This window comes from Drosophila teissieri, chromosome 2R, assembly GCF_016746235.2.
Source record: "Drosophila teissieri strain GT53w chromosome 2R, Prin_Dtei_1.1, whole genome shotgun sequence".
NCBI classification, from domain to species: domain Eukaryota; kingdom Metazoa; phylum Arthropoda; class Insecta; order Diptera; family Drosophilidae; genus Drosophila; species Drosophila teissieri.
This window is the reverse complement of record NC_053030.1, coordinates 9,054,429-9,078,777: the sequence shown is the minus strand read 5'-3', so window position 1 is coordinate 9,078,777 and position 24,349 is coordinate 9,054,429. Positions and strand designations below refer to the sequence as shown.

Sequence of the window (24,349 nt, the reverse complement as noted above, 5' to 3'; positions counted from 1 at the left end):
TTCCATTAAGCCTCGGCTTTGAGCTTTAGATCATTATCCCTGAAATGCGAAGCTAAAATCTGAGTCTTTTAGCAAAATTCTTCCGTGTAACAATAGCTCCTTAGGATTGAACTCGATTTTGTCTCGTTTTCAGAAGAGTAACCGAACTTCGATTGCGCCAAGTCAGCGGCATTCACTTGTTTTATCTGGGCATTTGTCTGCGCTTGAGACGTTTTTATCGTCTTGGCCATAAGCCTAAACAAATACAAACAATTTTGCCTCGACAGAAATAAAAAAGAGAACTCACGAGAGGAGCGGAAACACTAGTAGAGCCAACAAGAGCAAAGCAATGCTGAAAAAAAAATTGTGAAAATGTCGAAAAAATATAAACAAAAATCAGCAGTCCAATGGGGAAAAAACCACGGGAATAGAATGAGCAAACTCTGTGAAAATAGAGGAAAATCAATTGAATTCAGCTCAGACAGCTCCTAACCCAAACCAAAAACCGAAAACCAATCGCAAGCCCCACACAAAACTCCACACAAAACCCCAGTAGGAAGAGGCACAAAACTGTTGCTCTTGATTTATTGAAATCATATACCACAAATCAGACAATTCACGCACAAACCGTACAACTAATTAAATGATGAATGCCTGGGACAATAGCTCAGAGACTTAAACTCACCTCGACGACTGAGCTCAGCAAATAGAATTCCCAGAAGTTTGATTGCACAATGAATGATTTAATTAATAAATAAATAGATGTGTGCACAGGTGTCTCGGTATCGGTGTTCGAGGCGAAATTTCAATTGCAGCACAAGTGTGGCACAACAATTAATTATTGAGCCCAATGTGCGTCTTGTTCTCTCCCTCCACTGGTGCAACTGTGCAACGGTGCGTATGCGTGACAACGTGTTGCAACACATTTGTCGATTGCCGATTGTCGATGGTGGATGGCAGTTTGCATTTGGCAGATGCAGTTTGCTGTCGAAGCTTACAGCTTTCGACCCACTCTGCCGCTCAGTCGGTTGTTTACTGTTTTCCAGATTCCGCCTGCTGTTTGATTTCAACTGCAAAATGGACCACAAATCAAATGGACAAAGCTGCAAAGTCACACATCGGATGGCCAGAGCGATTGAGAATTGGGCAAATAGAATACGGTAGTGAATGAGACCCAGTTTCTGTATCACTTACATTCGCCTTGCAACATTGATTTGGCCATCAAATCGAATTACCATATACATATACCCATATGCTAAGAACCGGGCTTAAAAAGGTTAATTCCCTACATAGTCGAGCCAATCAACTCGCCATTGTCGGTTTTCGCATCTGCTGCTGCTGCTGCTGCTGCTCAATATTCTAGCGAACATTTCGTATTTATTGCGGTCCGCTCTAAGGAACTCGAAAGAGGTTTTGGGGACGGGTCGAGTGGGATTTTCTGAGCCGCAAACTAGTTGGCTGAGTACTTCTCGATGCGCGGCAACCGCAACACAGCACACAGAAACTTTCGCAATCGAAAATGATAGCCTGAAGGGGGCAGCCGAGAAAATTTGTGTGAGTTTCCAATGCAGCAACTGCTGTTGCTGCGAAAAACCCCCACCCCGCTTCCGGGAAAATCATCCCGCCGCCTGGTTGCCTATTGCCTCTTGCCTCTTGCCTCATGCCTCTTGCCACTTGCCTCTTGCCGCTTGGCGAATTGTTTCATTTCGCTGGCAATGCCTAAGCCATCAAAGCCGCATAATACAGAAAATTTCGAAGCCATGTCGAATATGTTGCCTACCTTGGGGCGCTTTGGGTACTTGCCACTTGCTGCTACTTGCCACTTGGTACTTGCTACTTGATGAAAATGCAATTAGTGCGCGATTTGAATGTGATACCCTAGCGAATTCGCACTTGAGCAGAGAGAAGTTGCCTTGCTTCGCCAAAGACAAAAGAATTCAATTATAATTGCATTATGGCTAAAAGTTTCGGCTCATCATAATGCGATCAAAATATTGCAAATTAAACGCATTTGAAAATCCATTGAAATTGCTCGCTATTGGGGAAATGGAAAATGGGCAGAGGAATATGGAAATGGAAATTGGGGAGTGGGAAATGGGAAATGGCGAATGGGTAATGGGTAATGGGGGTCGATTAGTCAGGCGAGTCGTCGCACTTAAATGGCTCAATCAGACGTGAAATTTGTTCATTTGCGCCAGCCGAGTGCATGAACAAATGCATGATTGAATGAAATGCACACACATACTTACACAGGGACAGCCGTGACACACAGATACAGTTACACACACACACATACACACACACAGAAATCAGGTGCCTAGACATGTAGAAAGCGTGACGTCAAAAGGTGAACGAAATGAAATTGAAATATAAATACAAAACGCATCAGGCGCATAAGCAGAGCAATCAGGCGCGAAATCTGTGCACAGCAATGCATACCTGCAGTCTCTTTATGCGAAAGAGACGGGTAGAACAATGCCGAGAGAGATGGGTAGAGTGGGCACAAAAGGGAGGGCGCCATTCGCATTCACATTCACATTCACTGACAACTAGGAATGTGTAGACATCATTTAAGTCACTCCAGCATCAACAGAGGCACATACACCCACCCACTCACACATAAGCAGACAAAGAAGGGGATAGAGTTGGGTTATTAGAAAGAGAGGGAGAGAGGGCTAAGCACACACAGCTGCCAATAGAAAGAGATGGCCGCTGGGTGAACCGCCAAGCCAACTGCCAATACATTGACATTATTGACTTGCTGTCGTGGCATGCAAATAACAATGCCAAGCCCCACTGCATTTCCCTCGATTTCCCCCTATTTCCCGCCGATTTTCCACCGTCCAATTCTGCTCCCTCATCTCGAGGGCTGCGAAAATATTTGTTAGTCGAGATAAAAAATTGGCAGCGATGCGATTCGGCAAAACAAAACTAGCTAAACAATAACGAAATAACAAAAGCTATTGACATCAATGACAGCGTCCACAGCCAACAATAAACAATTCCATAACCGTATTACTGATATCCAAAACAAACTGTTTCACTCCACCAGCAGAGTGCTTAAATTAAAGTTTAGCACAATTGCTCTACAGAATATGTACAATAAATAACCCTAAAGACATTGAAATAAACTTAATAGCTTATTCACTTTTATTTGTTCACGATTCATGAACATCGTGAGATTCTGAAGGGCTTTCTTAATGATATTGATAATGCTGACCTAAGGCAACCGGTTTGGATGCGACTGAATCTCTAGAGATAATCTCGAACAAGTTGGTGACTCATCTCCTCAAACCCATTGTTCAGTTCTTTACAGAGCATCGATGAGCTTTAGTTGGATCGCAACATGCCAAGCGAATGGGGTAAGTTATTTCGTAGCCCCGAGTTTGTAGTATTTCTTTAAAATTACAAGTGCCTTTGCCTGCTTTACCCAGTATTTCTCATCATCTGGCTGATCCCGATGGCCTCCGGGGGCACTACGGCACCATCGCTGAGTGCCAGTCCCATTGTCTTCGCCCGGAATCTGTTCCGTGCCCTCAACGATGAGGTGCCGCCCGTGAACATGATGGTATCTCCGGCTGCTGCCCGTAGTGCCATGACCTTGGTTTTCATGGGGGCCGGCGGGAAGAGTGCAGATGAGCTGCGCTCCAAGTTGATCCTGGGTGTGTCCAATAAGTCGGAAGTCGCCAAACAACACGCGGAGTCCTGGAGCGACGAGTGCTCCTGTGCGAAAAGAGGAGTAGCCCTGCGATTGGTCACCCGGTTGTACGTCAATGAAGAGGAGAAAATTCGGACTGACTTCAATAGCATGGCCTTGGAGTTCTTCAATGCAGAGGCCGATGCTCTTAACTACTTGAACCCGGAGGATTCTGTCAAAAAAGTTAACAAGTGGCTGGAAAAGCAAACGTTTTACACTGTAAGAAACCTGTTTACGCCCGATGTCTTCAATCCCGATGCCAGTGTAATCCTTGTGAACTCCCTGTTCTTTCGAGCCAAATGGGACAAGATATTCCCCCTGCAACTTACCAAGGTCGAAGACTTCTGGATCAATCCTCGCCAGCGGATGGAACTCCCCATGATGAGGCAGATTGGTCAGTTTCGCTATGGCGAGTCCAAGAAGCTCAAGTCGCAGATCCTGCAGTTGCCCTTCGAGAGGTCCAACATGACCATGATGTTTATTTTGCCGACGGCCATCGATGGCTTGGCCAAATTGGAGGAAAAACTTGCTGAACTGGATATGAACGAGGTGGCCGCCAGGAGTCTGATGAAGGAAGTGGATGTCACCATTCCGAAATTCAGGATCGAGAGCTCTGTTGATCTCAAGGTTCCACTACAAAAGGTGGGTCACTTTGTAATTACTTTGAAATACACCTCTAACTATTCTATATTTAAGATGGGTATTAATAGTGTCTTTGAGGCCGGACAAGCAAATTTGAGTGGCGTTTTTGAAAAGAAATCACCACAAAGGATTTCGGAAGCCAGACACAAAGTATTTCTGAATGTTACGGAATTTGGGTGCGAGGTAGCACCGGAATCAGGTGAGCCAACTAAAATGCCGTCTTCTATTTTACATCTGATATATTTGAATTTCAATTAGATGTCCAGCCCAAAGTCGTGAAGAAGAATCCCGATCGCAAGGTCTTCAAGGCCGACCGCCCCTTCGTTTTTGCCATCCGCGACAAGAAAAACGTTTACTTCGTTGGCCATTTCATTAAGCCCTAATTGCGGGAGGGGGCTGCACGTATATTGATGGTGATGGCCCGCAGGCAATCACGCCATAATGGACAGTATCCCAATGAACATCAAATTGTTGCCAAACAAATGTACACAATGAACTCGAAATACAAGATACAGCACTGCACTCGACTTCCTCGCCTACCAGATACCCGTTACTCAGGCAATGGGAGTTTTTAGAAGATATTTACAAATTTATATAGAAATGGGCCAAAAAAAACATTTAACTAAAAATAATCTAATCAATTTCAAAATTGTGAGCGTGTCATCATCTTATTTTTGGCATATCAGACTCGGCATCCCGACATCCAGAATGCGCGGACACCACGAACACCGCGGACATAACGGACACAACAGACACAACGGACACTACGGACACCACGGACACTACGGACACCGGCCCTCTTTGGGCTGCCACAAGGGTTCAACCACTTGCTTAACTATGATATGTTCTCTGTGGCAACCTTTGCTCTGCGTCTATGCCTTTGGAATCGCCTAGCTTAATCTTAATTTTCTAGCTTTTATAGGTTCTGAGATCAAGGCGTTCAAACTGACATGGCCAGATCGTTTCGAGGAGAGACTCTGATCAATAATATACTTATTTATATATTGTTCGGCCGGAAACGCGAATTTCTCCCTGTTACATACTTTTTAACGAATCTGGTATACCCTATTTCCCTTCAACTAGCGGGTATTAAAACAGCAGGCGCATGCAAACATTTGTGCGATGGGGAGATTTTGGGGTGCAAAATAAATGGCAACATGGCCGTCGCGGACAGATCATTGCGAAAATTCGCAATTGGGAGTGGGAGGTTGGGTGAATGGGTGCGGGTGGAGCAGAAGGAATAGGGAAAGTGGGGAAAAGGCAACAAAGAAACGGCGGCTGCCCAAAACCAAATGAAAAGTAGCTTGGGAAATGTGAGCAGCTGAGCCTGGTTTTAAATACTCTTTCACGTGTTGATATTTAATAATATAGCGTATGAAACATCGGAAAAATTAACAATTGGTTGCATAGCATTGTTGCAATTATTAAAATATATCATTTTTGAACTGAACTGTTAGTTCAACTAAGCGCAACAAAAAAGAATACCATATTTGACGAGGAAAATATCTGTTAAGTGCAATCCGAGCTTAAAGCGGTCCTGCAGGACCGCTAAAAAGGACAACAGAAATATGCTTGCCCCCCGTGAGAGTAGAGAAAAGCGGCAGCAAACGAGCATCGCCGGGATTCTTTTGCCGGCCAGGGAAGCCAACTTGTTAGCCAATTTTAAATACAACTGCTGCCACTGACAGTAATCAAGATTGCACGGCAATGCCGGCGCGGCTACAACAATGCCAAATGCCATTCCGGCCAGCAGAGGGCCAACAATTGAAAAATAAGTAATTTCTCAACTGTAGTGAACTTCGCCGAAGAATCGGAGGAGCATCAGGAGCAGGGGGAGCAGTGGCAGGAGGAGCAGTGGGTGGAACAGCAGCTGAAACAGAAAGCAGCCAAAGTCCGAGCTGGAGCATCGGAATAGGAACAGGAATCGGAATCGGAATCGGAATCTGAATCGCAGGAGATGGAGTCGCTCGTCCGGTTGGGAAACGAAAACTTTGCCCGTCCAATTCATCGATGATTGTCGTGCAACGCGATGCGATTCTGGTTGTGAATCTGTTTCTGATTCTGATGCTGATGTCGATGCTGATTCTGGTTGTGAGTGCGGCACCGTCGTCTGCTATTGATGACCATTGCGGGAGCGGGAACAACAGTAGCAGCAGCCGGCGTGGCACAAATGTTTATCTTTCCCCCGATTTTTGCCCCAATGGAACCGAAGTTGGAGCTGGAGCTGGCGCTGGAGTTGGAGCTCTTCCGTCAGCGCAGCGGAAGTGCAGCTGCACAAACTTTGGCAGGACCCTGGGGAAAGTGCTGGTAGTAGAGAGCTGTTTCTGGCCATGTCAGCTCCGTCAAATGCTAATGCAAAATGTCACAGTCGCCATAATCAAATTGCCGAAACTGGGCACAACGAGATTAATTCGATTGCAGGCCAGGGCCATGAATAATTGCAAATAAATGTGGAATTCCATATCGAATCGCCAGCACTTGACCAGTGCATACACATACACATACACATACACATACACATGCACACACATATATAAAGCAATTAATTTAATTGCTATGCATACGCTCGTGTTTGATTTACTCGAAATGCCAATATCTAATGGCCACAAATGCGCAGATACATAATCTATGGCAAAAAACTGACCTCGCTTTTTCTGCGCATAATTAATTTGAATATGAATATTGCAGGGCATTGCAATGGGGCTCTTGCAATAATTTCGTAGCTAGAACGATTTCGGAATGTAATTTAAAACCAATCAAACGCATCCACATGCAACAACAAGCGGCAAGTGCCGGAGGTCACAAAATGTATTAAGCATCCTTGTTGAATGATGAGTGGGGTAGGTGGTGGGTGGTGTGTGGTGGGTGGTCCATTGGAGCACTACTATCATCCAAACAAGCCCCGTATCGCATGTAGGGAGGCATGAAGGCAATTGCCTCACAATGGGGCATGCAATCCATTTAATAGTTGCAACAATAGGGGTAAGCGGATCTCCATTATGAATCAATCACTTGACCATGTGTAAAATTGGGTTAACTCAAGTTATAAGGCCCAACAATGGGGCCAATATCTTCTACTATTCCAATTCTAAAGGATATTGTCCGTTAATAAGCTAGAAAGTGGCCTGGAATAGCCTAAGCTTAAGCCTGTTATCGAAACTGCACACCAACTCCGCCTTAAGTCGGTTCCTTTAATTGCTCTTAACGAAAGCCTAGTTAAATAGTTGCTCACATATTTTGAACTTTATATTATTTTATATTCCGCCCCTTTACGAACCCAGGAAAGGCACCTAGATCAATATGCATGACGTCTATGGGACATCCTTTGCCATCGACTCTGGCGAAGTTAATCAGCTAACTGTTCTGCAAGCCACGCCCTCTGACCGCCCCTGCGAAATAGGGAAATGGGGAAATAGGGAGCATCCCTGCTGGGGCTGAAACTAACTTATTTATGGGTATCCCTGACTTTGACTTACGTGCCTGCCATTCGAATGTAGTTTTACTCCTTCGCGAATCATATTCACATGAGCTGTGTCCTGTAGGTTCGTGATGGTATTACCATTTCCCAGGACCCGAGTCCTTCGACCTGCGTCCTGAGTCCTGCGTCCTGCATCCAGAGTCCTGCGTCCTGAGTCGTGAGTGTCTATTGCCGCCCGTGCCACATGCTGCAGGAAATTACATTTCAATTTTAAAACGACTCTCATTGCCAGCTTCCGTTACAGTTGCTCACCTCCATTTGCCCATCGCGGCAGGTGGCCGTGTGGCAAGTGTGGCAGGTGCGGCAGGTGTGGCAGGTGTGGCAGGTGCGGCAGGCGTGCCATTTCGGGGCAGGTGATTCGGAAAGGGAGCGGCATCACACAAAATGGCCTGCCATGAGCGGCACTTATCGCTCGACTGCAGCTTAAGCGCCGGTTAATCCATCACAAAAGTGCATGCATTCCTCTGGCCAGCACCGCATCCTCCTCACCTCACCTCACCACCTCTCCTCTCCCCTCCTGTACAGTCCACTTCACTCCACTCCACTCGACTTCACCCCGCGTCCCCCACAATTTCCATGTGCTGCGGGCCGTGCAAAGTGCTGCCGTTGCTGATAATAAGCCGTCATCCAGGCAAAACTCCTGATGAGCTGCAACTGCGGCCGAACTAAAGCGGCACCGAAAGAAAAACCTCACTAGAATATGTGCACCTTAATCTGTAACAATTAATTAGGGTAATGGCAATGTAGTTTTCAATATATATGACTAATAATATTGTGTTCACCTAATCAAAGTTTCAATAAGCCAGTCAAGCATATATGCTTGATCCTTTCAAGTAATTGTAAACAACACTTATCAGGTCAAAAACTCTAAAGACAACAACCAAATATTCAGTTACTCCCTTGAGTAATTTTTGATGTATTTTTTCCTGTGTACATGTTCATAGTTGGATACAGCGCACGGCCTTTCATTGCGGTTACGCATACGCCGCGTTGTCCCGCTGGCAGACGTGCGTGCCATAAATAGCGGATGGCGGTGGCGGTTCTGAAGTGAAGTGGAAATGGCAGGGCTCATCCATTCCACTTGCAGCGAATTGCAAGTCAACGCCAAGTGTCTTAAGTATGCAAAAAGAAAATCTGCAGAGCGCGGGGGCGGCGAACGGAACGCTGAACGCTGAACTCTTAACTCAAGTCTGGACAGGTGATTTAAAAGCCATTTGTCAGCCGCGCATGGAGGGAGCTGCTCTAGGTCTGGGTATGGGACTGGGTCTTGGTCTGGGCATTGGGCTGGGTGATTGGCTGGGGTCAGTGAAATTATTCAAATTATCCCTGAGAAGATTTCGCTGTCAGGATCTGGCAGACGACTGCAGTTGTTTGGGGGCGGCAATCAAATGGCCTTAGTGGCATTCTTTTATCGCCCATCCGCATCCGCATCAGCATCAGCATCCGCGTCTGCACTCCACGCAATCCTCCAGTTGACAGTTGACAACAGCCAGGAACCCATAGCCAGTATCCAGCATCCAGCATTCAGGATCCAGAATCCATGAGCCGTGGGCCCCATTTGTTGTCGCCGCTGGTAACCGACTGGATGTCCCATCTATTATAAGTGCTTACCACTCGCCGACGAACATTGACATTTGGCTAATGGCGAAAATGTCACCGAAATGCAGACCCAGACGCAGACGAGCAAATAAACAGCTTTCCACAAGGGGCGTGGGCTCTTATAGAACTCGAAAAATGGAAAACGAAAGGGAAACGAAACGGAAATAATTCAGCAACCTTGACCCATCAGAATTTTCAATCAGCTTCTAATTCCGCTCATCCAATCAGGCAGTCAATCATTTCGTACTTATCATTCCGTGATTTGATGCTCATTCGCCGCCAGGTGTTTGTTTAAATGAAAGTTCTGCAACAAAGTCAAACATTTTCAACCAAAGTTAAAGAAAGTGTTTTAAATTAGCCATAAATTAAATTTTGTTTCATGTTTCCATGGGTTAACTTGTTTAATCTCACAGTTTATAAATCAAAAGTTTACCCTTCTTAGCCTTTAATTTATGTATATGTTTAAGCAAAGTTGATTTGTTTTCTGTGTAGTTTAAAATGTATATGATTGGCACTGCGTGGGCCCGACTATTTATCAAAATCTTATCATTAACCCAAGGAGGCCGCATTTCTTATCCGCAGTTACGCACATAATTCATTTAGCAGCGGGAAGTTGTGGTTGTGAGTGGAGCAAATCAAAAGCAATCATAAATCAAATCATTTGATTCATTGATTACATAACACATGCAATGCTCTGCGTGTGTGTGTGTGTGTGTGTGTGTGTGTGTGTGTGTGACAGGCGTTCTAACGCGCCTATTTAATCAACCCAAACCCACGGATGTGTACTCCCCAAGAGCCACCCAAATCGCAGACCCTCTGAAGGGACCCCACCTAGCCAAGGGGCTCGCCTATTGATTAATCACAATGCCCAGCATGGAGTAGCGAAAGAAAATTGCCTGGCTGGATTCTGGATTCTGGTTGTGGGGCACAGGTCCCTCCTCCTCCCCCGATCCTGCCCTGCGTTGATTGGAGGCCCTCAACTTAAAGCTGTTGCAAAAATATGGCAACAATTAAAACTGCTGTGGCCCATTGTCTGAGCACACACAAAAGCAATTAACTGTCCGATTTGATAACAATGACAAATATAAATATACGTGTGCGCACTGAGCGAAATACCAAGCTGCTTTTACAAACCTTTACTATATACTGCAATAGGTTACTCACTCTCGATTTGAAAGTAATAATATTGAGCCGATTTCTTTGAGCCTCTGTTGAAGTTCCATTTCTCTCAGTGTGCCTGCACGCTTTGGTGGTAATTGAAAAGGACTCGATGCAGCCCGGGTCTGGTAAATGACTAAAAACATACAGAATATACAAAACACAAGGAGCTGCTGGGGATGGGGATGGCGATGGAGATCTGGATGCGGATGGCGATGGCGATGGCCATGGAGGTGGAGGTGGCACGTCCGGGTCGCAAATGTTATGACAAGTGATGTCGCCTCTTGTTTGCTTTGCCAGCATGCTGGCAAATTCTCAAAATTGTTTTTTCATTACACACTGTGTCGGTTGCGGGGAAAAATCGGGTGACTGTGGGGGGCGGAACTGACTGTTCGGCCTGCAGAAGCAGTCAGCAACTGCAGCTTGCTGCACTTTGCCACTTGAAGACAATAACTCATTAACATAACATTCCGAAAGTCACTCGCTGGCATTCGAGTTGCAACACATGCGCCAACATTTCGCGCTGTCAATCAGCAGTCAAGTTTCGCCGACAACTGAACACAAAACACTTTGACATTTGGCAAACGTCAGCGGCCCAGATGATGAATGCTTCCCAGGACCCAGGATGCCACGACCAGGATACCAGGACTAGCATACCAGGATCAGCGTCCTCAAAAAAGAACTAACGAAACGCACCTTTTTGCGTCTGGCAATTTAACTGACGAAACGCACGAACAACAGACAAATGACCACAGAATCTATTTTATTTGGAGTTAGGAAATTCAGGAAAATATTGTATTTATTATGTGCGAAGTTCTGCAGTAGAATATTATTACAATTCATTTGCAGATAGTAAGCTTGATTCCATATTCTTGTAATTGCAATTGCAATTAATTCAGATTCATATAGGTTTAGAGAAGCATCAGTTTAAGTGTTAAATGCAACTTGAATATTTGTAACAAACTGGTACCTGTACATAACCTACTTAAACAGACCACAGTGAATAATCTGAAATCAGCAGACATTTATGAATATTTTCCAGAGTATCTCAGTAGTCACTCGGCAAAACCATAAAGTTTCCACTCGCTTTCTGTTTTTTTTTGTTTTATGTCTCTAAGCACTCGCGGCGAAGATGAACGACAACAAAAACAATGGCCAAGAATAATTGCATGAAATAAAAAGCGGATTTGCATTTTAGATTCGCAGCGTCCACCTTTTGCAATACTCGTACTGTTGATTTTTGTGTTGTCATTAGAGGAGGGTGGGTGGGTGGCCAGGAGCGTAGATTGCGCCACAACGAGCAGCAAAATACCTCAGCTGTGTCCCGCTGACAGTCGAGCTGGGGGACCGAAAGTGGAAGCTGCTTGGTCCTTCCGATAAGAAGTGCTGCCACTGGGGGAAAGGCGGGGGAAAGGAGGGAGGAAAGTGGGGGAAAGGAGCAAGCCACTCTGAGCAAATGTCACACAAAACTAATACTCAGGGCCATTTTTTATGACAGCCTGTGTCCAGACCCCGTAAACCTGAGCAGGGCAGATAGAACAAAGGAATATACACTGTCGAAGTTGTTTTGTTACAACCTATTAAATTGGTGAATGTATTCAATTTCTGTTTGAACCTACATTATGTTATCTAAGTAAATTCATGGAATGGTGAATGTATTCAATTACTGTTTGAACCTAGATTTATTGTTTATCTAAAAGAATTTCTTTTTAAAACAGTAAATACGTGCGGTAATGCTTCGTCACTACGCAGTTTTCCATTCACAGCCATAGAAAAGAGTGCACTATCTAATCCGTAGCATTTGTTATACCATCCCATTGGAATGGTGAATGTATCAATTACTGTTTGAACCTAGATTTATTGTTTATCTAAAAGAATTTCTTTTTAAATCTGTAAGTACGAGCGGTATGCTTCGTCACTACGCAGTTTTCCCTTCACAGCCATAGCAAAGAGTGCACTATGTAACTCGTAGCCTTTGCTATATTTGGTCCTATCTTTTCTTACTGTGCACGACTTAAAGTTTTTGTAGTCCCTATAATTTGACATTTCGTGCGTCCTGTGCCCACGGCTCAGTTTTCGTGATTTCGGTGTTTAGTTACATGTTTGTCTTTTAAGGACCGAATCTGCGTTGATGAAGTGCCGGCTAGCTTTAAAGTGGGTAATATATTTTTATGATTTACCCGCCGCTCCGGAAATTTTGATGAGATTTGCGTGGACGAACTTTTTCGTTTTCTTTGTTTTTTGTTTTTTTGCTGTTTGCTTTTTGTTTACACTCATTTCACATAATGCGGGAAGTTTGATGTGTTGTGATTTGCTTTTGATTGTTGGCATATTTCTACGGGCTGTGTGGGGGATGTGGGGGGTCCAGAGATGGCAATTAGTTGAAAAAGAAAGCGCGCGAGCGAAGGAAATGCGAAAAGTGAGTGTGAATATTTTAGCTAAATTTTGCAGAACGAAACCGCTGTGCTGCGCAGGGCAGCGCAAATAAATGCGAAAATCCACCCACTCCCCGCGGGCTTTTCCGACTTTCCGCATTTCCCACTTTTTCGCCTTGTATGGGACAATGTAACATGCAAATTTTGTGGTGAAGACTGCACAAAAAGCGGAGCAAGAAGCAGCGGCAACTATTTGCGCAAACAGAACAAGCGAACGAACAGCTTGTCTAATTGTAATCCGAGTTGTAAGTCGTTTAAAACAGACAACGAACGTTGCTGCAAGTGGGTGGTGGGCGGTGGAAAGTGGGCGGTGGGCGGTGGGCGGTAGGCGGCACGGACGGTTAGGGGGGCGTGGCAGGACGAACGCTGGAGTACTCGAATTAATTACCCTCGGAAGTTGCTTGGTTAACAACGCGCAGCGAAATGGAACGGCACACGGAAATGCCCAGAGCAGCGAGGACAGAGAGCAAAATGCACTGCGAGAAACAAGCTACTCGACATCTGAACCTATTTCTTATTCCTAAAGGTTACAGATATTTTATTTCGGCAAACTACAATATATAGCTTTTTCTATTCTTACTGAAGGAATGGAACTGAAATGAATTTAAACTCAGCTTTTTAAGACTTCTATGAATCTCGCCAAGAATGAAGTTAAGTTTGTACTTGACTAGGGATGTGCTGCTACAGCGATGGCCTGTTTCTCCCAGTGCACCTTCCAAATCGGACACTCGCTGCTATGTGGACTTTGCGTTCGGGAATGTCATCATCAACGCTCAAGTTCGCGTGCACAATGTGGCAGTGGCAGTGGCACAGGATCCGGGCACGGGAACGGGCACGGGACGGAGGACGGGAATGGTCCTTATACTGGCTCGGTTTCTGGCCAGGACTTGTGGCCGCAATGCAATGAAATGGCGACCGCACCATCCTCCCACTTGGAATCTCTTTCGCACGTCGTGCAAATGAATGCAGCGGAAATGAAATGAATTCGTTAGAGCCGCAAAAACGCAGCCAACGAGCTGCAATGAGAGCTGTGAACATTTCACAAACGGTTTGCAATTAATGAGTGCGGACGTTCCGAAAAAGTATGGCAGTATCTACGGCAGTATCAACGGCAGTATCTACGGCAGTTCCAGGAAAAATCTATAAAGCTATGCGTAAAGTGCAGGCGGTGATGGACACGCCCACTGTCGACGTGGCTTTCCAGCTGTCAGAAGCATCAATCGGCAACTTATCGCTTCAACATCATGGCAGTGGTGTGGCATGTGAAGGCCGGGATTTTCTATTTCACGGATGTGTATACGGAATAGTTGAGTGCCCGCAGTCAGGTCCAAGTTTCTTCTCTTTGAACAGAGCTTAACATAATGAGCTCAAATTAAAATCTTGTTAAAAGTGCAAAAGGCGCAGACACCGAAGACAAAAAAAAGGAGCTTTTGGAGCGGGCAAAAAAATTTATAGAAATTATTCACGACATTTGCACGGCGCTGAGACACTGGAACCGAGACTAAGACTGCGACTGAGACTCTCCACTCGGCTGCCTGCACTTGACTTCCAGTTAATCCCGGCAAGCTACTTAAAAGTCATTGCAGCAACAAAAGCAGCAACAGGAAAAGCACAAAGTGGGAAAGTGGGAAAGTGGAGATGCAGCTGCAAAGGAAAACTTAATTAGAAAATTATGCGCGCAAGTCGAAAGAGCAGCATTAGAAATGCGGACGAGCGACACTAAGCCTTCCCCATCCCCATCCCCATTCCCATCCCCATTCCCATCTTCATCCGCATCACTGTACGCTGATTTGCATATTAAATGTCGGGAAGTGATTTTCTAATGAATCAAAACCCATCAAATTCGGCTGCATCACTCCCAACTTCACGGTGAGCGAGTATCTCCTGCAGTTTTAATGATGGCTTCGCATTAATGGCTGTCAAAATTGTAGCTCCTTACCCAGCACTTAGACACCAGCACACACACACACACACACACCCACACACACACACTCTTCTACGACTTGAGATGCTGGGAAAGTTGTGTGGATCTACTTATGGAAGTTGTTGGCTTAAGCTTTTTGGCCCGCTTGGCTCCGTAGTGCTCTTGTGTCTGCGTGCAAGTTTATATCCTGCGACATCTACCACGTTTTTTCCGACTTTGTCAAAGCCAAATCCATGCGAATATGACTAATAAGCATACACATGTACAGTGTCCCACAGCGCAATATGGCGACTCAATTGGGCAACGTTCCCCAACTAATTTAGCCAAAAGACTATTAGATTGCATACTCTAAAGAAACTTTCCATATACATATTCAAAATGGCGGAGATGGTGGAGTCATGTCACGAAAGTTTATTTAATGGCGCCCAACGTGGGACCTTGCGTTTGAATTATAGTTTGCAAACTGCCATGTGATTATGCTAAAATATGTTAAGATATGCATTTAATATTCCTCCTAATCGATTTACGATTTCGAAACTGACTGTTGCTGTAGATACACTTTTGTGAATAATGTGAATTTGGCAGGACAAACTTTTCCAGCAGTTGGGCTACGGGAAACGATAATTTCACACACGACAACAACGAATCATAATTTTCTCGCATTGATGTTGATTAAGTTGTGCTTAAAGTTTGCCATCAGGCAACCCTCCTTTCATCCGCTTTTCACGTGAAAGACAGTTGGCGCGTCAAGCTGACTGACGACATCCTCACGTGCCACAAAAAGAAGGTGAAAACTTTCCCAAGGGGGGATGGAGATTTTCCGGGAGACACGGAGGCAAAGTAGTGGGGGACCAGGCGACAGTCGCATCAGAAGCCAATGAGGGCAGACATTAAAATTCATTTAATGGTCAATGCACTCGCACAGGGCGGCAAATCGGAGTTGGTTGCACTATCGCCATTGCCATTGCCATCGTCATCGTCGGGATCAAAACCAGACGAGCAGCTGACTAAGTTTTAATTGAACTTTAGTGAGTTCCAAAGCGCCAACTCCGCAACAGCAAAGCCACAAAAGCAATGAACAAGCTCGGAGACAGAAAGCGGAACCGAAAGAACGAGCAGCGTTCGGGCAGCGCTAAAAAATGGAAATGAAAAGGGATGCAGCATGCAGCCAGGTAGCCAGGTAGCAAGCAGGCAATATTACTTTAATGGAATAATTAAGCATGTTTGCCCAGCACAATGGCCAAGTTTGCTTTCTATGTCTTTGTGCCAAGGCTATTGTTAGGGTTATCCACGAGCCAAGAAGTTTGGGGTAAAGGCGAAAGGCCCGCAGCTGAAATTCCTGCCATCCTTCTTAGCCATATTCAATATGCAAGCCGCAACGCAATTCGCCATTCGCAATCGCAGTCAGCGCCAGATTCTCGGCCATAATCATATTGAATGACAAATAATTGAGGTTAGTTTAGCCATTGACCTGTGGGATCTGGGACCTGGGATCTGGGATCTGCGAGCACTAAGAGCCGTCTCGCAAAGAGTGGGAACTACTCGGCGATGTCAAACACGTTTCAGGGCTCATGAGCAGGCCAAGTGTTGATGGGCGGCGGTCCAGTCGGCGGAACCACCACAAACCACACGTGCTGACGTCGCCGACGACGCTGATGTTACCAGCACACTGGGAGAAATATTTAGTTAGATTGACATGCATATTGGATAGGAAACTAGAGCTACTTTAAATAACTAAATCATTCAATTTTGACATTTCCCACATTTGTGCAGATTTCAAAGGGGAAAGTTGGGTAAACACACCTTTAAATGTATAAAACCAAACTTCAGAGCTTTGAAAACTATGTGCATTTCATTGACTAAAGTGATAGTCGCATCATAGCTTAGCTATGGATTTTTTTGCAGTGCACTTTTCCCACCGCAGCTGCTATCGCCCCTGCTTCTTCTTCCACTGCCGCTGATCCAATACAAAGGCGAACAATTTTCTAAAGAAAAACTTTTTGTAACGGAAAAAGCAAAAGTTTTGCCTTCGACACCGCAACGAGGATTGTGTTTAGCAGGCCATACAAAAGTGTGAAGCAGACAGCCTGGACGGGCGCAGGGAGAGGGAGAGGGACGGAGCGATGGGCTGCGAAAGAGACGGGCATAGACGTAGAGTGCATCGCACTTCCTGCTCCTCATCCTGCTCCTCCTCCTGCTGCCGACTACTAATCCATAGTCATAGTCACACTTGGCTAGTGATAGTTTTAGGCGTACGTGTGGAACGTTTCAATTTAGTCCGTCGGAGTCGCGTGCGCAGCAAAAATTGAATTTATTATCATTGGAATTGATTGTAAGGAGCCGCATCAGCATCGGCGTACATTTTCCATTTCTATTTCTGTTTCTGTGCCACAGAGCCACTTTTGCCACAAAGCAGGTCTAATAAGTGCGGGAACAGCGGTCACAGAGTGTCAAATTTACAACTGACTTTGATTTATTCGCCTGATGAAGGGGTGGCGTAATTGAAATATCTTTGATTTAGCTGCCACTTTCGCAGTGTGCGTGTGCAGTGGGATAAACGAGGAAGTTTCCCGAATGGAAACTTGCATTTTCCATTCAAACGGCTGCTGTTGACAAAATGGATTTTCGGTTTGAATACGGTTTGTGTGACCAGAGCATTAGGAACTTATTATTAAGTTATAAATCACATCAGGCAATTAAAACAATATTTGTTCAAGGGTGCAGACAATGGGAAAGGTGTCAAGGATATTTACGGATTATTTCATATTTAAACTATCTAAGCTTTCACTTTAGTTCAGTAATATTAAGCAACGTTGGGATTGGTGAGCCCAGTTCGATTGCTTTAAGCAAATTTATTTCTCGACGAGATCTCGCCACCGTTCTGCGGACTTTCGCTGATTACACTGGAAACAGACGGGGCCTGCCAGCGGAAGTTGTGTTCACTTTGGCAGCCCGGCCAAAGTCGTTAAAGCTTCATTTCCGGCCCAGTCATGCATGTAACCGAGAATTGACCGGTGGGTGGAGTGGCCAGGAGTGGAGTGTCCAGGAATCGGGGGCTAGACAGAGGATCTGCGCTGATGAGCATCCATTGTCTTTTGGCCAACTGCGGGGACTGCTCTTTGGCAGCTCTCTGTCGAGCTTAAAGTGCTTAAATTATGCAATTTAAATTAATTAAAAGACTCGTCAATCCGACACGTGCGCATTAGCAGCTTCAGTTGCAGCGCCAATTTCCACATTTCCACATTTTCACATTTCCACGCACCAACTTGCGGGCTGGGCGGAAAATGGGAGCGGGGAAAGTCGCGCACAGTGTGCGATTACTGCCAACACTTTCATTAAAGTTATTACGGCACAAAATGCTTTTTGCTGTTTGCAATTGTTGCCACTCGTCTCGCGCTGAACCTGAAGTTGCACCCATAACAGTTGCCCCATCCCGCGCCCTGCCCCAACATTTACATTTGGCTCACTGCGTTGCCTGCATTGTTGCCTCCATTGTTGTTCCCGCCGGCCGAAGGCGGCAAACTGAATATCCATCGGCACACTGGGCTAAAAAAATAGATTCCCCGATTCAGAAACAAATCTCTAATCTAACCTAATCTTTTGTTTAAAATGTATAAATAACAAGAGCATTGTAGTACATTTTGTAATTTTACCTTATTGTACCTACCTTATTGTGAAGCGAATCAGCTTAATGGGCTATTTGATTGTGCAATTGTAAATGGGATGTAAGCACACTTAATTGTATGAAATTATGCAAGTCATAAATTATGAATTATAACTATTATAAAAATTACAAATTATACATAAATGCAAGTAGTTTCTTAAGTACAATTTGTGGTACATTTGTTGTACTCATTGTGCGTATTTTACCATCAAAGCTTTGCAAATAAGGATTAAAACATCCCTACAGTTGACTAGTTTATTTCGCAGTTTTTCCCAGTGTAGATGCTGTTGGGTTTCAAGGGAAATGAGGGGCTCTCCAGGTTGTGTGTGGGTGTGTGTGTGTGTGTGTGTGCGGCTGAGGTGTTTGTCTGCGGTGCTGCGTGTGCTGATTGCTTGGCTCCTGCCAATGCCAACGGCGGTTGGCAAGGGTGTTGGCCAAAAGGAAAAAGGAGCGGGCGGGGCTTCAACGGGGGCGGAACATGAAAATGCAATGTGCTCGAAATGAAAACATTAAAAATTTAATTGCGATAATACAAGCGCATAAAATGTTAATGGAGTGTATGTAATCTGACACAGCAGACGACGGAGAAACTCCAAGGACTCCGGCGACTGCGATGACGGCAGGACTCGTCGGGGTAGCGAAGTGGAACGCAATGAAATAGCCAAAAGGAAGCAGCTGTAATGAAGGATAAAAGAAATTAAAATGCTTTGTATGTTTGCTGGTTGCCAACAAGGATCTGTGCAGGAGCTGCAGCTCCCGTGGAAGCTCCATCAGAAGCTGCCAGTCGGACTGTCAGTTTGGTTTGGCCTTAGCTCGCCAGCGAAACGGGTTTCCCCAACTGGACACGGGATACTGTACACTGGACTTGGACTTGGACTTGGAGCTGGAAATCCTGGATCCTTGGCTCAGAGCGATGTGCCGCTTTCAGCGCCAAAAACCAACGAAATGCCGGCAACGCGCATTAAAGTCGCTGCCAAGCGAGAAAGGAGCGGAGCGGAATAAGTCGGTCCAAGACGCCTGCATAAAGAAATACAACTGCACGCCAAAGGAGAAATGCTAAAAACAAGCTGCACAAAAAACACCGGACCCCCAGGAAATGGGAAACGTCTTGGGGATACCCTGGAACAGCGGGAAAACTTTTCAATTTGCTTTACTTAAGCATGCAAGGTTTTGGCAGGGCAGAAAGCCACCTACACAACTTTACTTGAGGTAAATGGATGATAGGGTGTGATGAAATTTTATAAAAATAAGGTGTAATAGCAAAGAAAACTGATGTAGTCAATTAAGGATTTATTAAATTTGAACAAAAAGAGATTTTATTTCGAAGCTTTTCCACGTATTAAAATAATAGTAAAATCATGTTGGCTCGCTTCAATTACAAGTAATCATTTTCCTGCTGACTTACCCATTAGATATAGTCATCACCTGGCTTTTTCTCACACACCCAATATACCCCATAGAATAGCACTCAATGGGTTCGCCGACAAGTTGAAGCGTTGCAAATTCAACTCGACAGGGTAGTCGAAGGTGCTTCGTCGCTTCTTGTATTGGCAAAACAAAAACAGGAAGTGCTCTGCGTTGCGCTTAAGTACTTCCGCTGCCTCATTGTTGCCGTACACCTTGCGAACGAGAGCGCTGGGAAGCGAGTGAGGCTCGCAAGTGGAGATTCCAACTCCGCAGAGAGTGCAAATAGTTCTCGAATTCGCCATAATTGCCGCAAGCTGTTTTCCCTCCACCTGTCGGGCAGAAGCGGCAAAACAGCAGCAACAATCAAGAAGTTATAAAGCACGAGCACTCACTATATGGATACTATGCGAGTACGGGTATATGGATGCTTTTGCATATCGAAGGATTTGTGCCCCGCGGTGTGGCAAACAAATTGCAGAACTGCGGAAGAGCAGAGCAATCGTTTCGGGTTCTATAATCAGAAATGCCCGAACCAGATTCCTTCGCACATACATACATAGAGATATTCGAGCGAAACTCTGTGGCAACTTCATTTTAGCCATATGCCAGGGCCACCTTTTTAAAATGCAAAACAAAACTTTCGGTTAACAATACTAATCCGGCAATTTATGCAAGGGATTTCGACAGCTGGACCACAGCTGCTTAAACAAACTTAGTGGCTTGGGGCAAACTACGAACACACACCCCCAGCAGATAGAGATATAGGTATGGAATGCGACAAATACAAAGCACCCAGCCCGGGTGGCCATCATAAATAAGTGGCCTGGGTTTCCCGGCTGCCTGGCCAACTGGCTGACTGGCTCACTGGTTGGCTGGCCAACTGGCTGACTGGGTGACTGGGTGGGGTGGAGAAATCCGTGATGGCCATGGTTGGCGTGGCCGAACGGTCGAAAGATGCCCCAAATTATGCCAGCAGCAGCAGCAGCAGCAGTAGCAGCTAAGAGGGAGAAATGTAAAAAACAAAAAAAATTGGAAAAAAGAAGAAAGCCGAAAACAAAGCAGCAGAATTATATGAGGCGCTTACGGAACTTTGCCTCGCCCACTTTCCCACCAACGCCCCCGAAAGTCTGGCCGTGATGCATGGCGTATACGCAACTTTTGATGCCGCTCAATGTAAATTTCCCTCGTTAGCTAACGCCCCCCTCTCCGCGTGGCCAAAAACAATTCATTATAGAATTAGAAAGTAATTCGAACGGAAATTTTACTTGTGGCCCGTTGCACAGCAAAGTTGCCCCGTCGAGGGGCCCGAAGGAATATCGCTATCTGTGTGGCCAAAACGGAGAGCGGGTGCGCACCTCAACATAAAATTTAAGACGATTAAAATGTCAAACACGACAAAGCGTGCGGTATTAAAAATGCCAACAACGTGGCAACAGCCAGCACGGGGAGCTGGAGGGGGGCGGGGGGTATGATACCCTGTCATAATACCCTGGAACATGGGGATATGCACAGCAGGGTCACAAGCGCGGCAGTTTGCGGAAAATGCATTTTTAATATGCAAAACTCATACATAATATGCCTCGTACGTTCTAAGGATTTACCCTCAAAGACTAAATAACTCAATTATTATAATAATGTAATATAATGTACATATATCACAGTTTTTCATATATGAAGTCTTAAGAAATGTGAGTATAGCTTGTTATAGAGGATGTAGGATGGCCCAAATTTGAAAATTCTAGTACTTAGTTAGGGTGTTTTTAGACTCGAATACCGCAATGGACACTCCGCAATTTCCCAGCTGCCTTTCTTTTCTATTTGCGACGGATGTGTGTGGCCAGTGGCCGCTGGTCCTTCAATTTCCAGCTCCCGTTTGCTCTTGCGTTTGCATAAAATTCTCCCACTGGTGTGGCACCCCCCCTCTCACCACCACTGCTGCTGTTCCCTGTTTTCGGGTGGCTGTTGTTTCCGCTGGCTGCTGCCTGTTTTCGATGCTCGGAGCTGGATGTTCGCTGTTTGCGCTCAGTGTTAAGTGCTTAACGGCATGTCAGCGCTGCTGGTCAGACAAAGTCGGAGGGTCTTAAAAATCGAAAGCTCGCTTTCGGTTTTTGCCTGTCAATTAGTTTTCCAGCCACTTCAAGTCGCGTTTTCCACTCACTCTCACACACACACACAGACACACAGAAGGCAAATGGCACTTTAAGTCCGCTGGCGATTCGCGGTTTTGTTTTCCGCCCGCTAGATGGCGCGAGGGAAAATTGCGCAAATTGTGTGACAGCGTGTAAAGTTGGCACTTTCACACATAACTCATAACTTTGGTGGCGAAACTTTCGCTTTGGCTGCCAGCAGAAGAAGAAGAAGAGGAGGAGGATTCGCTGGGAGCCAAAACATTGGCGACTATTTGGACGCTCATGTTCGACTATTTATCTCGACAAGTGTATGTGGGATTGTGAGCGGCTAAATTCTGTCTGGCTAGCCTTCTCTTTCTCGCTGCGAAATGCCTCCCATCCTCCGTCTCTCTCACCAGCCACCATCTTTCTCTGTCTTTCTCCTATGTGGTGGAGTTTTGACAGCGCATATAAAAGACCATAAAACAAAAGTTTTTGCTCAACTTTCAGCGCTGCAACGCTCAACTTTAACGCCTACAAAGCGCCGCTATAGCCACTGCATTGGCTAGAGCGAAAGAGACGGGTATTGGGCGAAGAAAGAGACGGGTGGTCTAAACTATAAACTCTTTGCGGTATTAGAAACGCAGAGCGCAGCGCAGATTTTTTGCTCCTGCCTTTTGCTTTTCCCATTTTTGTGACTCCACCTTGGGTGTGTGTATGTGTGTGTGAGTGTGGGCCAAACAAACGCCAAAAGTAGAAGAAAGAAAGAGAGAGGCAGAGTGAGAGGGAGAGGGAGAAGGAGAAGGAAGGAGCCATGAATTATGAAAATTTAAAACGTTGCCAGCATCAACGCTAGGAAACTTTTTGCCCTCTTAGCCTTTTTACAGCTTAACCGCTTTTTAGCCGTTGTTTTTCTTTACGCTTGAAATTAACTGGCAAATTCTGAGTTTCAATTGCCAAGCACACAACGCATAAGTGCACCACCCACCGAGCCACCCACCGTTGACATCAATCTCTGCCTACTTGTGGGAGTCAGGGTTTTCCAAAAGAGCAGGGACTTAAAACACAGATTGAAAATTATTATAAAACACTTTCAAAACATAAAAACATGTTGTAAATCTTCAAGGTATGCATAATAATAGTTAAGTGCATGCTAACAATATTAGTTTGATAATCAGTAATTATTATGATGAAGTTTTGATCTTTTTACATAGATATAAAAATGAAATATTGTACCCCAAAGAGTGTCTCTATACCCATTGACTTGAACGCTCACAATGTTTTCCTGTGAAAAGTGAAGATGTATGCGTAAAATAAGAGAAAGCTGGATGGTCGAGCTGCAAGTGCATTTCGTGCCGCCTCCTGTAATGAAGTAATAGAAAATGCAAAGTGCTGCATAAAAAATGATGCGCATTTCTCAAAACGCAATTATGTCGGTTGTCTAACAGCAATGGCCATGGAGCAAGATGGTGGGTGGGAAAAGCGAGGGAAATGCGGGGCGAAAGCGAGGAAAATGGCGAGTGGCGGAGAAAATGCCATCATCATGCTGGGGTGCTGCAGCTAATAATAATAACAGCTCATGAGCACTGACATTTGACAAATGGCGAAAAACAAACGAGGAGCGCCCCAGACACGGCCACGCCCATCCATTTAGCATGCAAATGCAGTAGTGCAGCTGCAACCCCCACTCCACTCCACTCCCCCCTCCCCATTAAGTAAGTGGGAGGGCCGAAGGAGCAGCCAGTGGAAGTGGACAAAAGGCTCAAGTTGATCGGCCATATTGACAATGCCTTGTCGCACAAATTGTTTATTACCGGAAATGTCCAGGCAATGTCTGCCAGTTAAACCTTGCGACTTGGGAGACCCAGTCCCAAAGACCCAGTCCCAAGAACCCAGAACCCAGTCTCCAACCCCCATCGCCATCAGCTCCCAGCCAGTCTCAGTTTCAAATCAAAATGACAACGAAGCTTCTTTTCATTGTTGTCGCTGTCGATGACACAACACAAACAGAAAACAAACAGAAAGCAAAAAGAAAATATAAAAGCTGGCAAACAACTGAAAAGCGTGGAGAACTTCCATCCGCAGTGTTGATTTTTCTCTCTGGCTCCCACCGCTCTGGTTGTGTATTTATTAAAAAACTTTTGTAATTATAGCAATGCGTCTTCTGCCATCGGACACCTGAGTGCTGGACATTTGTCTGTTCTCCGTTTGAAGTTAAGTACATTGCTGTAGCAATACTCTTTGAGTCTTTGGGTACT

The 24,349-nt window shown here is 45.3% G+C and overlaps 1 protein-coding gene across 1 annotated transcript; it reads left to right on the top strand.

Annotated features, from left to right (window-relative positions):
• The first annotated feature begins 3,317 nt into the window (after nucleotides 1-3,317).
• On the top strand, nucleotides 3,318-4,845 carry LOC122613670 (serine protease inhibitor 42Dd). The gene is made up of 4 exons (XM_043787965.1): nucleotides 3,318-3,341; nucleotides 3,414-4,318; nucleotides 4,373-4,517; nucleotides 4,577-4,845. The coding sequence occupies exons 1-4, from the start codon at nucleotides 3,326-3,328 to the stop codon at nucleotides 4,699-4,701; spliced, it is 1,191 nt and encodes a 396-aa protein (XP_043643900.1). The 5' UTR covers nucleotides 3,318-3,325; the 3' UTR covers nucleotides 4,702-4,845.
• Nucleotides 4,846-24,349: the final 19,504 nt, after the last annotated feature.